This window comes from Phoenix dactylifera, chromosome 17 (genome assembly GCF_051530095.1).
Source record: "Phoenix dactylifera cultivar Ajwa chromosome 17, Ajwa_hap1_PhDact_Kaust_v1.1, whole genome shotgun sequence".
Taxonomy (NCBI): Eukaryota; Viridiplantae; Streptophyta; class Magnoliopsida; order Arecales; family Arecaceae; genus Phoenix; species Phoenix dactylifera.
Genome location: NC_143206.1, coordinates 18,601,671 through 18,614,267, shown reverse-complemented (window position 1 = coordinate 18,614,267; position 12,597 = coordinate 18,601,671). Strand labels below are relative to the sequence as shown.

Genomic DNA, 12,597 nt, shown 5'->3' with positions numbered 1-12,597 from the left:
AAATGTTTTTAGACACACCATGACGAGGCAGCTGCTCAGCTTTTTTATCATTGATTTTATAATGATAGCAAAGCCAAGTTTGGTTGTCGCACTATGTTGTATACTCACTTGAATCTTTGGCTTTTCTGCTGTTTCTTATGAGGTTTTTCATCTTAACTTCGTGTTTATTGTATTGTCAGTTCCCAAAGGCTAATATGACTAAGGCTATTGATAAGGGAAAATGAACTGTTCCTTTGTGTGGTTCATATAAGTTTATGCTGTTCTTTGCAGTCTAAATAAGGATGGCGAGAGTTAGTGTGTTGAATGATGCTCTCAAGAGCATGTACAATGCTGAGAAGCGCGGGAAGCGACAGGTCAACATCAGACCATCCTCAAAAGTCATCGTCAAGTTTCTTCTGGTCATGCAGAAGCATGGTTAGCTCCATTCTATCGACCCTCCGTTCTTCTTCTTCTTCTCTTATATTGATATTTGTAATACACCATTTTGATTTCCTTCTGCTAATACATGGTTTTTCAGGATACATTGGCGAGTTTGAATATGTAGATGATCGCAGGGCTGGTAAGATTGTGGTTGAATTGAATGGGCGGTTGAACAAGTGTGGTGTGATTAGTCCACGCTTTGATGTTGGTGTCAAAGAAATTGAGCCCTGGACTGCAAGGTTGCTCCCATCACGACAGGTTAGTTGTTAAAATCTTTCACTTATAACTAGCGAGCCTGCTCACATTAGACTCGATAGAACCTTTTGGACTTGTAGAATCTTGTTATCATAATAAAGGATTTACTTAATTTGTGAGTTCAGATAGATTGCAGATTGCTGATGCCTTTTACAAACTAATGCATCAGTTGTAATGACATCATTCTTGTCCTGGTTGAATTTGCAGTTTGGCTGCATTGTTCTGACTACGTCCGCAGGCATCATGGACCATGATGAAGCTAGGAGAAAGAATGTTGGAGGCAAAGTACTAGGTTTGTTTGTCATAGAGGATGTAATACCGTACTCACGGTTCCTCTTATGGAACTTCAGAGGATTGTTCTTCCCTTCTGTTTCTTGGATGTTTACTTCATTTTGACTGCAAGAGGAAATTAAATCTGTTACTCGAAGAAGATAATTTACTTTGTTCTATTAGTGCTAATTGTTACCGATCCTGATTTTTCCTTCTTTTTTCCCCCTCGCCTGTCATTCACCTAGGCTATTTCGTTTTTTAATTTTCACCAGCCACTGTAGATTCTCAATTTATTTCCACATTCAGTTGCCATTGTAAAAATATTACTTGAGTTCTTTTGTAACCTAGATTTTGTTAATGATGGTTCCGTTGCATTCTTTAGTCACCATCTTCATGAGATCAAGGGGGTATTCCAATGAAACTTTGCGGTGTTCCCTGAGCTGATTTAGTGCTTTTTAGCGGATGTATTCGGTTTGGTTTTTGCCCATTCAGGATAACGCTTCAGCAGTCTGATTAAATTTGAACCAAGTTGATCCGGTTAATGGTACATTCAAGAACTCAGGCAGCAATTCGAAATTCGGGATCTTACGCTATGCAATTGCCTATTGAGGGTAGAGAGGAACCGCCCGACGTTTTAAGTTTAATATTAGGAGCGTTTGAGACATCAAAACTTGGTTTTTAGAGGCCTCGAGGATCGATAAACTTAGCACTTGTTGTGCTTCTGTTTTGCGAGATTGCCAGAATTAGGCTGGAAAAAGACCATGCAAATCTTTTTTGGTTGGGACCTTGTTTTCTCTTTAACCAGCTATTAGATGCTTGTTTGCGGGAAGCTGGGAAGCAGGATCCGTGTGAATACTTTCTTTCTTCTCCGTGTCATGGCTCTTCACGTCTCTTTTAGGTAGTAGCCTTCGTAATGGCACCAATTTTTTATTTTAATCAGCAGGCATCGGATGCCCGCACTGCGGAACCATCAGGGCGTGCTGTAAAAGAGGTCCTGGTTTTCGTATATGTTAAGATGCAATACTTTTATCTTTTTTATATGTTTTTGAGCTCCATGGCACAGCAAGAGATCCAATTGCCCAGCATGTACGTAATTGAAATATCAAACAAAGATGCTGGTGGCGCAGATACCGGATTGAAAAAAAAAAAAAAACTCTTATTCTTCAAATCCCAGGCCACACGGTTAATTGTGAAATTGTAAATGATGCAGTGAGAGAGAGAGAGAGAGACGCACACAAGGGGGTAAAACTCATAATAAAATTACTGGATTAGATATTTAAAGCATCACAAAAGAGAGATTATACCATTTCCTTACATCATATCACGCGATATTCTGCCAAAGTTGCTAAATTGCCCTGCATGGTCTGATCACCATCACGGCCAGCCTTAATTCTCTGCTCCAGTAAGTGCCCGAGGCTGCGGACGGGCGACCAGGCCATTGATGCGGAAGTCCATGAAGGAATTCATGGGGAGAGAGGGAGTTCGGCCTTTTATAGATGTGTCCTGTCCATTCGCCTCATAAAGAAGATATTAGTAGCGAACTGTTTGTCGGCTTAAATGCGAGGGATCTTCTCCGCATATGCCTCTGGCACGTCTCTTTCTGGCTCCACTTAACTGCCATTTAGCTCCTTTTCCACTACATCAACTAGTGGCGGAATCTGGGGAGCTCGTCCCTTTCTCGCTTTTTCTTTTTGCAAAAATTTTAAAAATATCAAATAGCAGCTAAAATTTTAAATTGGGTGCAAAATTATCTACTTGTCTATCTCTATTATAAAACATTATCATATGATGATCATCTAATAACTGAACTTTGTAAAATTTTGGAATTGCCCATTTTACTAACTTAGCAATCGGCTCTTGTTTTGGTGGGAATTGAAGGGGAAGAAAGAAGTGTCACGTGGCAGAACGCTTTGTGATCCATGCCATCACATGAATGACAATGAACAAAAGGCTTCGACATTTATGCAGGTGGATGGATGACAAAGAATAGAATGTTTTGAGATTTGTGCAGACGAAATGGAGTGGTTTGACATTTGTGCAGACCGGTAAATGATAGAGGATGAAGTGCTCAAGATTTGTGCACGCGAATAGAGGACCGAGCATGGAGTATTTTGAGATTTGAGCAAGCAGATAAATGAGAGATTTTTGCAGGATGGAGCGCTTTGAGAGTTGTGTAGGTGGATGAATGATAAAGAATAGTTTGCTTTGAGATATGTGTAGATGAATGGATGATGGAGGATATTATGCTTTAATATCTGTGCAGGTGAATAGATGATAGAGAATGAAGCGCTTTGAGATCTATGTAATTGTAGGCGAATGAATGATAGAGAATGAAATGCCTTATGATGGATGATAGAAAAGGGAGCAATTTGAGTTCGTGCAAATGGATGGATATAAAGGGTGGAGCGCTTTGAGACTGTGCATATAAATAAATCACAAGCGGAGTGCTTTTGAGATTCGTGCAAGTGGATGGAAGATAACAGATGAAGCGCTTTAAGATCTATACAGGTGGATGGATGATAAAGAATAGAAGACCTTGAGATTTGTGCATGTAGATAAATATGATAGGATATAGGATAGAGTTCTTTAAGATACATGTACTTGGATGAACAACAAAAATGGGGCATTTTGATATCACATACAACCGGCCTCTTTGAATCAAAAGTGTTTCCTTTCTTTTTTTTTTTCTTTTTTCACTGAGATAGTCAAGATCCAAATAAACGAGCCTGGAAAGCTTTCATTGTTTTCTCCTTGCGAAACACTTTTATATGTCAGGTGCAGGTCAACTTCCCTTCGGAATGAGAGCAGCGGTTGTACCCTTCGCCCGAGAGCACGAAATAAGGATTCAGCTTCAATCCATCATTGGATCACCCGCTGCTTGCTTTGAGATTTGTGCAGGCAGATGAATAGAACAATTCGAAGCGCTTTAAGATCAGCATACTGGATGATCCAACAGTTGATGGGCACGAAGGAAGCGAATCCTCCCTTCGTGAGAAAGAAGAAATGCTGGCCCTCGAGATGAACATATCAAGTTAAGGTGGCACAACAAACCGATAATCCCATTTATTTAAAGAGCATATTAACCGGCAACCTCGTTATTTTAAACTTGACGCACATTAGGGGTGAGCTCCAGAGATTGGTATATGGATCACGAACAACAAACAAATGAGGGAGGCTTTGGCGATCAGGTTATGGCCTGTTTATTTTTCCCCGCTTGAAAAATCTATACTTCTATGGATAGATGAGCAAATCTCTTACTAATCCAACTGCCTTACAGTAGCAGAAAAGGGGGTAGCAGTTCCTCATGCAAGGCAAAATATATAAACCTGCATATGAGCATGGCATCAGTTCCCGAAGGCCGCAAGACTGATGATGTTAATGCTACCTCTAGTCTTCTGTGTCGAATATATAAACGAGGTGTGGTTACAGAAAACAAAAGATTGTCAGAGTATGAATAGGAGAAATTGTCAACATTCAATGAACATCCGCACAATCAAATTCATCAAAATACATCCTATTTAAGAGATGCATATAAAGGTTCATGAGTTTTTTCTTTATATCATATGCAAGGACTATATGCCTATTTTTATTTCCTCATTCCTTTTCATTTCTTCTGGGTCACATGTTTCAATCACACCAGCTAGTGATGACAACCATGCAAAACAGTTTTCTGCTGTAGTATCTTTTGCATGTAAAGGAGACTGCAGCTTCAAAGAGGTCATCTGAGAATGATCGCTCAATGTATCATAATCCTTGAAGAATCCTACCTCCTCAGACTCTCCACTCTGTAAGTTGCATAGAGATCCCTTCAAAGATTTAAGAAGAACATGTAAGTACTTAACAAAGAATTGATGCAAGTCATTCACAAAAAAAGAAAAAGAAAAAGAACTTACATATGCGCAGTGCAAGTCATTCACAAAAAAAAGAGAAAGAAATTGCATATGTGTAGAGCAATGCTTATCAATTACTAAAAAGAAAACCATTAACAGCAGACTAACACATGCACATGATGGGAGTTTCTCCATATTTTAACTTGTTAGCACTTACCAGTAACTACCAGTTAACAAGGGAAGTTGCATCTTAAGCAAATCACAATGGACTGATGTCAAACATTCTATGATGGGTTACTGCAAGCTTATGGTTGTTGCTAACCAACTTTCATTGTAAAGTTTGATTTGGCATTAGCATGTATGAGTAATCATTCTTTGCTGATTTTAAGTGCACAATATGCAGAAAATATGCAATATAGATATGTATATATACATATATAGACACACACACACACACACACACACACTTACATTGAGCATTGTATGGCTTCATAAGCTGCAGTGGCAGGGAGGAAGTCATTCACTGCAACTTCCTTTTTTTCATTTTTCTTATCTGATTTGTCATGTTCAAGGAGAAAACCATTAATATCATGATCTCACAGAAGTATAAATACGTACTAGATTTGGCTATGGACCTATGGCTTCAGTGCACTATGGGGCACACGTGTTACAGTCTATAATGCAGGCCAGTCCCTTGGAGAGGGTAAGATCCACCATGAGATGAATCATGAACATATACAAACATCCAATACAGGAAGTCGAACATGCAGTAGCAGTAGGAAGCATCTATATATTGGGCCCAAAATACAACTGTAAAAAGGTTAGGTAATACCAAACAATTGATAGGCATTTAGGTGAATAAGAAGAGAAAGAATTGTATATTGTGAAATTATGAAGGCAGGAAATGGTTCTAAGTCTTGAGATTACTAGGCCTTCTCATAGAGATGACCAAATCATTTCATATGTCCTAATATCAATTGGCTCATACAGCTAACTCTAAATACTAGTTAAATTATGAGGATACAGTCTTCAAAGAAGCGCCTGATTTCGGCTAAGCGATGAGGTGGGAGCTCCTTAATATCGGAGTAATGCTTGTATTCAGGATCATCCGCACACACTGCAATTATTTTGTCATCCTTTTCCCCCTGTTTCCAACAACAACCGCATAAGCACTTCCCTCAAAACAACTAAAGCTTATTCATGGTATAGAAAAATGCTTTGAACTTCGTCATGCCTTAAAAATTGGAACTTGTTAGTACAATCAAATAGTCCAGTCATGAAACTATCATCACCATATGCATATGTACACAGAACTACACCTGATCAATCATGGGCATGAGACCTATAGCTTTAGCCCGAAGGAAACATCCTGGAATCACAGGTTCCTGTAAAAATAGAAACAGAGATAAGAGATGCCTCAACAATAATTTTAGGGAAAATAACTGAATCAAGATAAAGCATAAGAATGATGAAAAACAGCACGAGGGTGTTCACTTGAAGAAAAGGGGGTGCAAACTTTGTATCACTTACCTTACTAATTTCCTTTTGAGACTAAATCATTAACATTTCTTTAATATTGCTTATATGATGAGCACACTTAGAGATATTCACATGGCAACCATTAAAGTGAAATTGAAAATATATAATGCAAAATACCTGCATGATAACTAATACATCCATGGGATCATTGTCTTCACAAAGAGTGCGGGGGATGAATCCATAGTTGTGGGGGTATACCACTGATGAGTAGAGCACACGGTCAACCTGCACATGTAGAAGAAACATGATAATCACACAGTATAACACCAAACTAAAGCAACAGTGATTAGTGTTTCTAGATTACCTTTATCAGCCCAGTTTTTTTGTCGAGTTCATATTTCACCTTACTTCCCTTACCTATTTCCACCACCTGCAAGAATATCCAATCTTTCATCAATCATATTTTTGACACCTCAATCTCTAATTAACAGATGACAACTCTTAGCTTCATCTTTGCAATTCATATGAGTTCTTTTTAATGAGTAGCATTGTTCACAGATTGCTCGCAAAGGTTTAGGAACTCAAATTGAAGAGCTAAGCAACACTGGATCTTCATTAGAAGTACTACTAACTCCCACAACAATCAAAAGTAGCCATTAGTAATGCTCAGGCATCTCTTTCCAGTGCCTAGTTTATTATCAAGCTTAAACAAACACTAAAATTCACTTGGAAAGAGAGAACAACATCCTTACACAGTTGAATATAGAAGGTGCACCAGGACCTGCATCCAGAATGAAAAATCCAGGTGAGAAGGAATACTGAGAAAGAGGGAAGAGAAATCTAAATAAAAAGGAATGTGAATGGTGCAGTATGTAATCTAAATGATATGTCTATAGGAAAAATGAGTACCTATTTCAAGATCATGCCAAGGATGTGCTGCAAAGGACCTCCTGGACATGGACGAAATGATTCTTTCATTGAGAGGTGGATGCGGCATATGCGAGACAGAAGATTTGTTTGCTGTTTCAAGAGGTGGAGGCATGATGACAAGCTGGCAAACATACAGTCAATTTTCCAAAATAAGAAATTCTCTCGAAAACATCTTAAAAACAGCAACTATTAGGAAAAAAAATGTAGCACAAAATCAGCTAGCAAATAAATCCTCTAATTGCACGAAGTATTAGACAAATGGCAAAGTCGTTTGTGAATCACTTTCTTAAGAGGATGCCATGGTTGTCTAATCAACCTCCCTAAAAGAAACTATGGAAGAATGGTATTCAAAAGAGCATATATGGGAATTGTATTTGCTGAATTTGTCGCAGCAGAATAGATAGTAAATAACATGGACATCATCTAGATGTAGAACAGGATTGAGAAAACGGCAGATCTATATTACCAAATTAGTAAAGTCTCAAGAACATTTCCATATCGAAAACTTGTGAATCGCTTCATAGCAACAACCCAACAGATTATATAGTATGACCAAAGTCTCCAGATCCCCAATATGAGTCAGCTATTAATGTTCCTCTGTCTTCCCCCTGTTAGATTATCTGGCTAGAGCAAACAGAATACCAGATAAATCCATCTAAGCGATGTGTATCGATAGTAATTTTTTTCTTTTTTCCTGACGAATCCCTTACTCGTTTCATAAATCTGAAAAAAATTCAGAATATAAGCTCTAGATTTGGAAAGTGCGCGTTCTGACTGGGTAGCATGGAATCTGGCGCAGTAATGGTGAGAATATATAATCCACCAACTTCGTATAAATAATCAGCAGAAAACTAAATATATCCTAGAAAAAAATAGGAAGAGATTTAGATCCATAACGGTCGGAGAGAGAAGAAATGCAAATCAAAGCTCTGTAAAAAGCGCCGTCCCAGCTTCTACCACAAGGTCCCATCCGAACTATAAGAAACCGAAAACCATATCCATGGATAACAAAAAAAATAAATAAATAAATAAAATAAAATGCCTTGTAAATCGCACCAAAATGATCAAAAATCCACGATCTAATAAGAAAATCTTCGTTCTAAATCGTTATAAGCCCAAACCAGATGCATCAAACCAAAGCTCAAACAAAATAATCACTCGATCCAAAGTTCCATGCCCAAAACTCTCATCAAAACCACCCCAACTGCACCAAAAGCGAGCTCAAACATGGATCATGGGCCCTAAAAAAATCCAGTATCTTTGAAGCGATGCCAAAAAAGAAACAGTACCTCGAAAACCGAGCGCAAGAACGGAACCCTTCTCGGATCTCGACGAGAGGAGATAGAACGAAAACAAAACCCTAGATACGAAATTTATAGCGAGAGGGGGGAGAGAACGGCAAAGAGAAATCGAGTGCGGGCTTGCGTTCCCGCTTGCTATTTAAAGTAGCTTGGCATCATCCGATCAATTCCAAGCTATCCGGGGCGAAAAAAAAAGAACCATGTCGATTCCAACTCGACGACACGTGGCCTGACTTAGTTGCTCCGCTGTCTGCGGGCCCGACTGATAAGACCAGGACGCGCTTCTAACAGTCGCCTTGGTCGGGCTTGCGGAATAATTCCAAGCTACCCTGAAAAGAAAAAAAAACCATGTCGATCCCAGCTCGACGACACGTGGCTTGACTTAATTGCTCCACTGTATGTGGGCCCGACCGGTAAAAGTAGGACGCGTTCCAAACGGTCGCCCTGGTCGGACTCGGCGGCGATCCGGATCGGACGGTCGTGATCCGTTCGTCGACTTTTGTACGTCGGTGCGCATGGCGTGGAAGCGACGTCTCCTTAAAGCCGGAGAGAGGCATTCTCCGCAGGGAAGGGAAAGGTCCTCCTCGTATGATCCCTGTCAGCAATTCATTTTCCAATTAAAAATATCTTTCAATTTCTTCTAGAAGTATCGTTTAACTTCGTGACATGGTTCTTTCCGTGCTTGGGAGGGAAAAATAAGAGCCTCGAGTTACCAGTTGGAGGAACAGAACTGCACCATGGAAGGCGGAAAACCGATCACTGAATATGAATCGAATGTTAAAATATTTATACGAATATCTACATTTTTCTAATGGAAACGAGTAAGATATCGGAATTAGTATATTTATTTTAATTAAATACAAATATAAATTCGATTTTAAATACTTTATATTTATTCTGAATAAATATGTATACAAATTAGATATAAAATATATTTTTTATTTTTTATTTAAATATGGATATAAGTCGAATGTAAATCGGAGTAGCCAAGTCAAGAGAAGGAATTTTTTTTTTGAGTGAATTTTGTACCGCAGAGTGAAGCATTATCGTGGATATCCGCTACATCATCTATCCTACAAACCGTAGCTTTTCTTTGACTCTTCAATACGCCGTGTATCATATTGAAAAATATGTGGATATCTTTCAGGATAAATGAGAGTTGTCCATCACTAAAATAGCTAATATGATGGTACAAAATTCTATGGTGTAAAAATCGCACCGCAAAGGATCTAAATTTGCCCGGGTGTGGAGCACGTCGTGCAGGACCGGAGTGAGGGTGGGGGACCTCTCCCGTGTGCTCCGGCCAAAGCATGAGCCAGGACCGGAGTGTGCCTGGGTCTGGCGCCTAGGCCTCCATCCAAGGGTCGCACTGTTCTTATGGAAAGTCGTCTGGGTTCGGCTTCCGACAAGAACAGTACTGAGCGAACGGGGCTTGAGGATGCCTCCAGAGTGCGGGGCATGCGGAGCCGATGAGTCGGTGGACCATGTACTGTTTCAGTGCACATGGGCGAGGGCGGCGTGGTGTGCGGCGGGGCTGCCATGAGAGGGTTGGACCCAAGGGGACCAGTTCTTACGAACTATCCGTTGGTGGTCGGGTAACCCATTGACACGCCAAGAGGCGGTTAGAGCGACCTGCACAGCATACCAGATATGGCTGGCAAGGGATGCTCGAACCTTTGGTGAGCAGAGCAAGTCGCCAAGGCTCGTGGCGGAGAGCGCCCGGGCGCAGGCGGCAGAGATTAGTCGTGCTTCCTCCTTAGATGGATTTTTGATAGCTCGGGATATCTGGGGTTCCCCTTCTGCCTCGGCAGCTTCTCACACGGTGTTTTTCACCTGGGAGCCCCCACCCCCAAGCTTCCTCAAAGTCAATTTTGATGGGTCAGTGCTGGATGGTGGCACGATAGGTGGAGCGGGTTTTGTTATTCGGAACCCGACCTCCAGGGTAGTGGCGGCGGGAGGCTGTCAGTTATTTGACTGCACGGTTCCTGGAGCGGAACTGAGAGCTGCCTGGGCGGGTCTTCGATACGCTCAGCGTGTGCTCTCAGCTAGATCAGTCATCTTGGAGGGTGACTCGGCTACGGTCATTAGTTGGATCCAGGGGGTCTGAGAGCTGGTGCTGCCGACCATCCCTTGATCCGCAATATCTGGTTGATGATTAGGGACAGAGGGGTGGTCCAGGCGAAGCATGTGTTTAGAGAAGCCAACAGGGCTGCGGATTGGGTGGCCACATATGTGGCTAACCATGCCGGTAGTACCTTATGGGCAGGGGACGGGGAGCTGCCCCGGGAGCTCCGGGATGTTTTGTTTTCTGATTTTATTGGGTGTATCCGTACACATGTTGTATAGATCACCCGGTTTAGCAAAAAAAAAGAAAAAAAATCTAAATTTGCAAGTAAGGGCTTAAGGCGTGCATATTAACCCGCATGAAGTCCAACCTGATTAAGGATTCAGGTCGCTGGCTTGAAGAATGCTTACTTATGATTCAACATCATGATCAATATATTCATAGGCATACTTAAATTTTGCCACTGCACTAGTTTCAAGAGATGGAGGACAAGATGCAAGAGTCGTGGAAAGGGAATTTAGAGTATAAGATATTGCCATATTATGATGATTTTGAGGTGGATTCCTAAATTTAGCTATTTTTTTAAATGGTATCTTGTCCTTGAGTTGATTTTGATCTTGATTTTGTGATGGAGGGACAATTTTAGAGGATGGCAATCTATCATTTGAAGAAGTTATAGTTCTCGCGAGCTGAGAATACATGGCTTGAAGTTGCTCATTCATCTAGTCTTCATTCTATTTTGGGCTCATCATGTGGAGAAAGTAACTTCTCATGATGCGAAAGGACTTCATTTCTTCCGTTGTTGTTAGGAAACATGATTTAAGAAAGATGTTTTTCAAAGAGAATATGAGAAAAGATGGGAGATCGAACTAATGCTCAAATATCAAGTGAGACCGGAAATATCAGAAGGTCAGCAAAAGAGAAAGAAAGGACCAAAAAAAAAAAAAAGGCAAGCAAGAAAAGGGATATAACAAGTAAAGTCCACTACTAAATTCAAAGAAATTTGAATATAAATTTCATTTTAATATCTTCACTATTTTTCTATTTACACAAATATAAGTTTTCGTTGCATATCCCCCCGTATTGATACTTACAACCTTTTAAAAGATGAATAAACAACTACTTTTACAAATTCTAAAAGACATCATGCACCAGCGATAACTAATAGTTTAGAAATATTAAAGGTACTCAATATTAATAACACATAAATAATACAACAACTACGAGCTACTAATAATATAATTAATACTAAACTTTGATTTCTTCACCAAGTTATATGCTATTTCAAAATGGTCTCTGGACTTACCCAACATAATTCGTCCATCGTTCCTGCATCAAATCAACACTATCATTTCTATATTGTTTTGGTAACAAAATAAAGCACTCTCATGCTTTACTTCATAGGCAATTTGGCATGGACAACCGTACAAAATTTGGCCGGCCTTGCTTGCTTGCAAGCCATTAATGCCACACTAGTGCAATTCATGGTGAGGCACGCATGTGTGTTTCCGACTCCCAAATACATATTAATAAAAACAAATAGTAAAGTCATACAAGTTAGAACCATTCAGGTGATGCCTCCTCTCTCTCTCTCTCTCCCCTTTTTTTTTTTCTTTTTTTTAAAGAACCTGACATGGTGTCATTTTTTATTTTTGTTAAGAAATAATTATGTAAAAAAAATTGTTCAAAATTTTAAATTTAAATCTAACTAGGCATCTGACTATCGTAACAAAATTGTCACGGAACATTATATGAGACACTATTCTCTTTTGCCATATAAGCAGATCATATGACATAATTTTATTGTGATATATCTAAATTGAACAAGTTAAAATTATTAGCTAGGTGGAGGTTTCGGATTACTTCGTATTGAGAGATATGCTCGGATGCGGAGGAGACTATTAGCCATATCATCTTGAGGTGCCCCAGGGCGGTGCAGATCTGGAAGGCGTCTTCAGTTCCTTTTCCACTAGTGGGCGGCGGACTATCGGCCCGACCATCACTAAGGTGGAGCTTCAGGCTTCTTGAGAGGGTATTTCTTATGCGA

General features: G+C 40.0%; 1 protein-coding gene and 1 pseudogene across 1 annotated transcript; one reads left to right on the top strand and one right to left on the bottom strand.

The window, feature by feature from the left end:
* Nucleotides 1-281: 281 nt before the first annotated feature.
* On the top strand, nucleotides 282-1,071 carry LOC103720016 (small ribosomal subunit protein uS8 pseudogene; annotated as a pseudogene).
* Nucleotides 1,072-4,443: 3,372 nt separating this feature from the next.
* On the bottom strand, nucleotides 4,444-8,646 carry LOC103720007 (soluble inorganic pyrophosphatase 4). The gene is made up of 9 exons (XM_008809515.6): nucleotides 8,474-8,646; nucleotides 7,164-7,305; nucleotides 7,007-7,035; nucleotides 6,619-6,684; nucleotides 6,432-6,539; nucleotides 6,095-6,160; nucleotides 5,800-5,920; nucleotides 5,247-5,328; nucleotides 4,444-4,751 (listed from the first exon to the last, which is right to left on the bottom strand). Exons 2-9 carry the CDS (start codon nucleotides 7,294-7,296, stop codon nucleotides 4,709-4,711), a joined length of 648 nt encoding a protein of 215 aa, XP_008807737.4. The 5' UTR covers nucleotides 7,297-7,305; nucleotides 8,474-8,646; the 3' UTR covers nucleotides 4,444-4,708.
* Nucleotides 8,647-12,597: the final 3,951 nt, after the last annotated feature.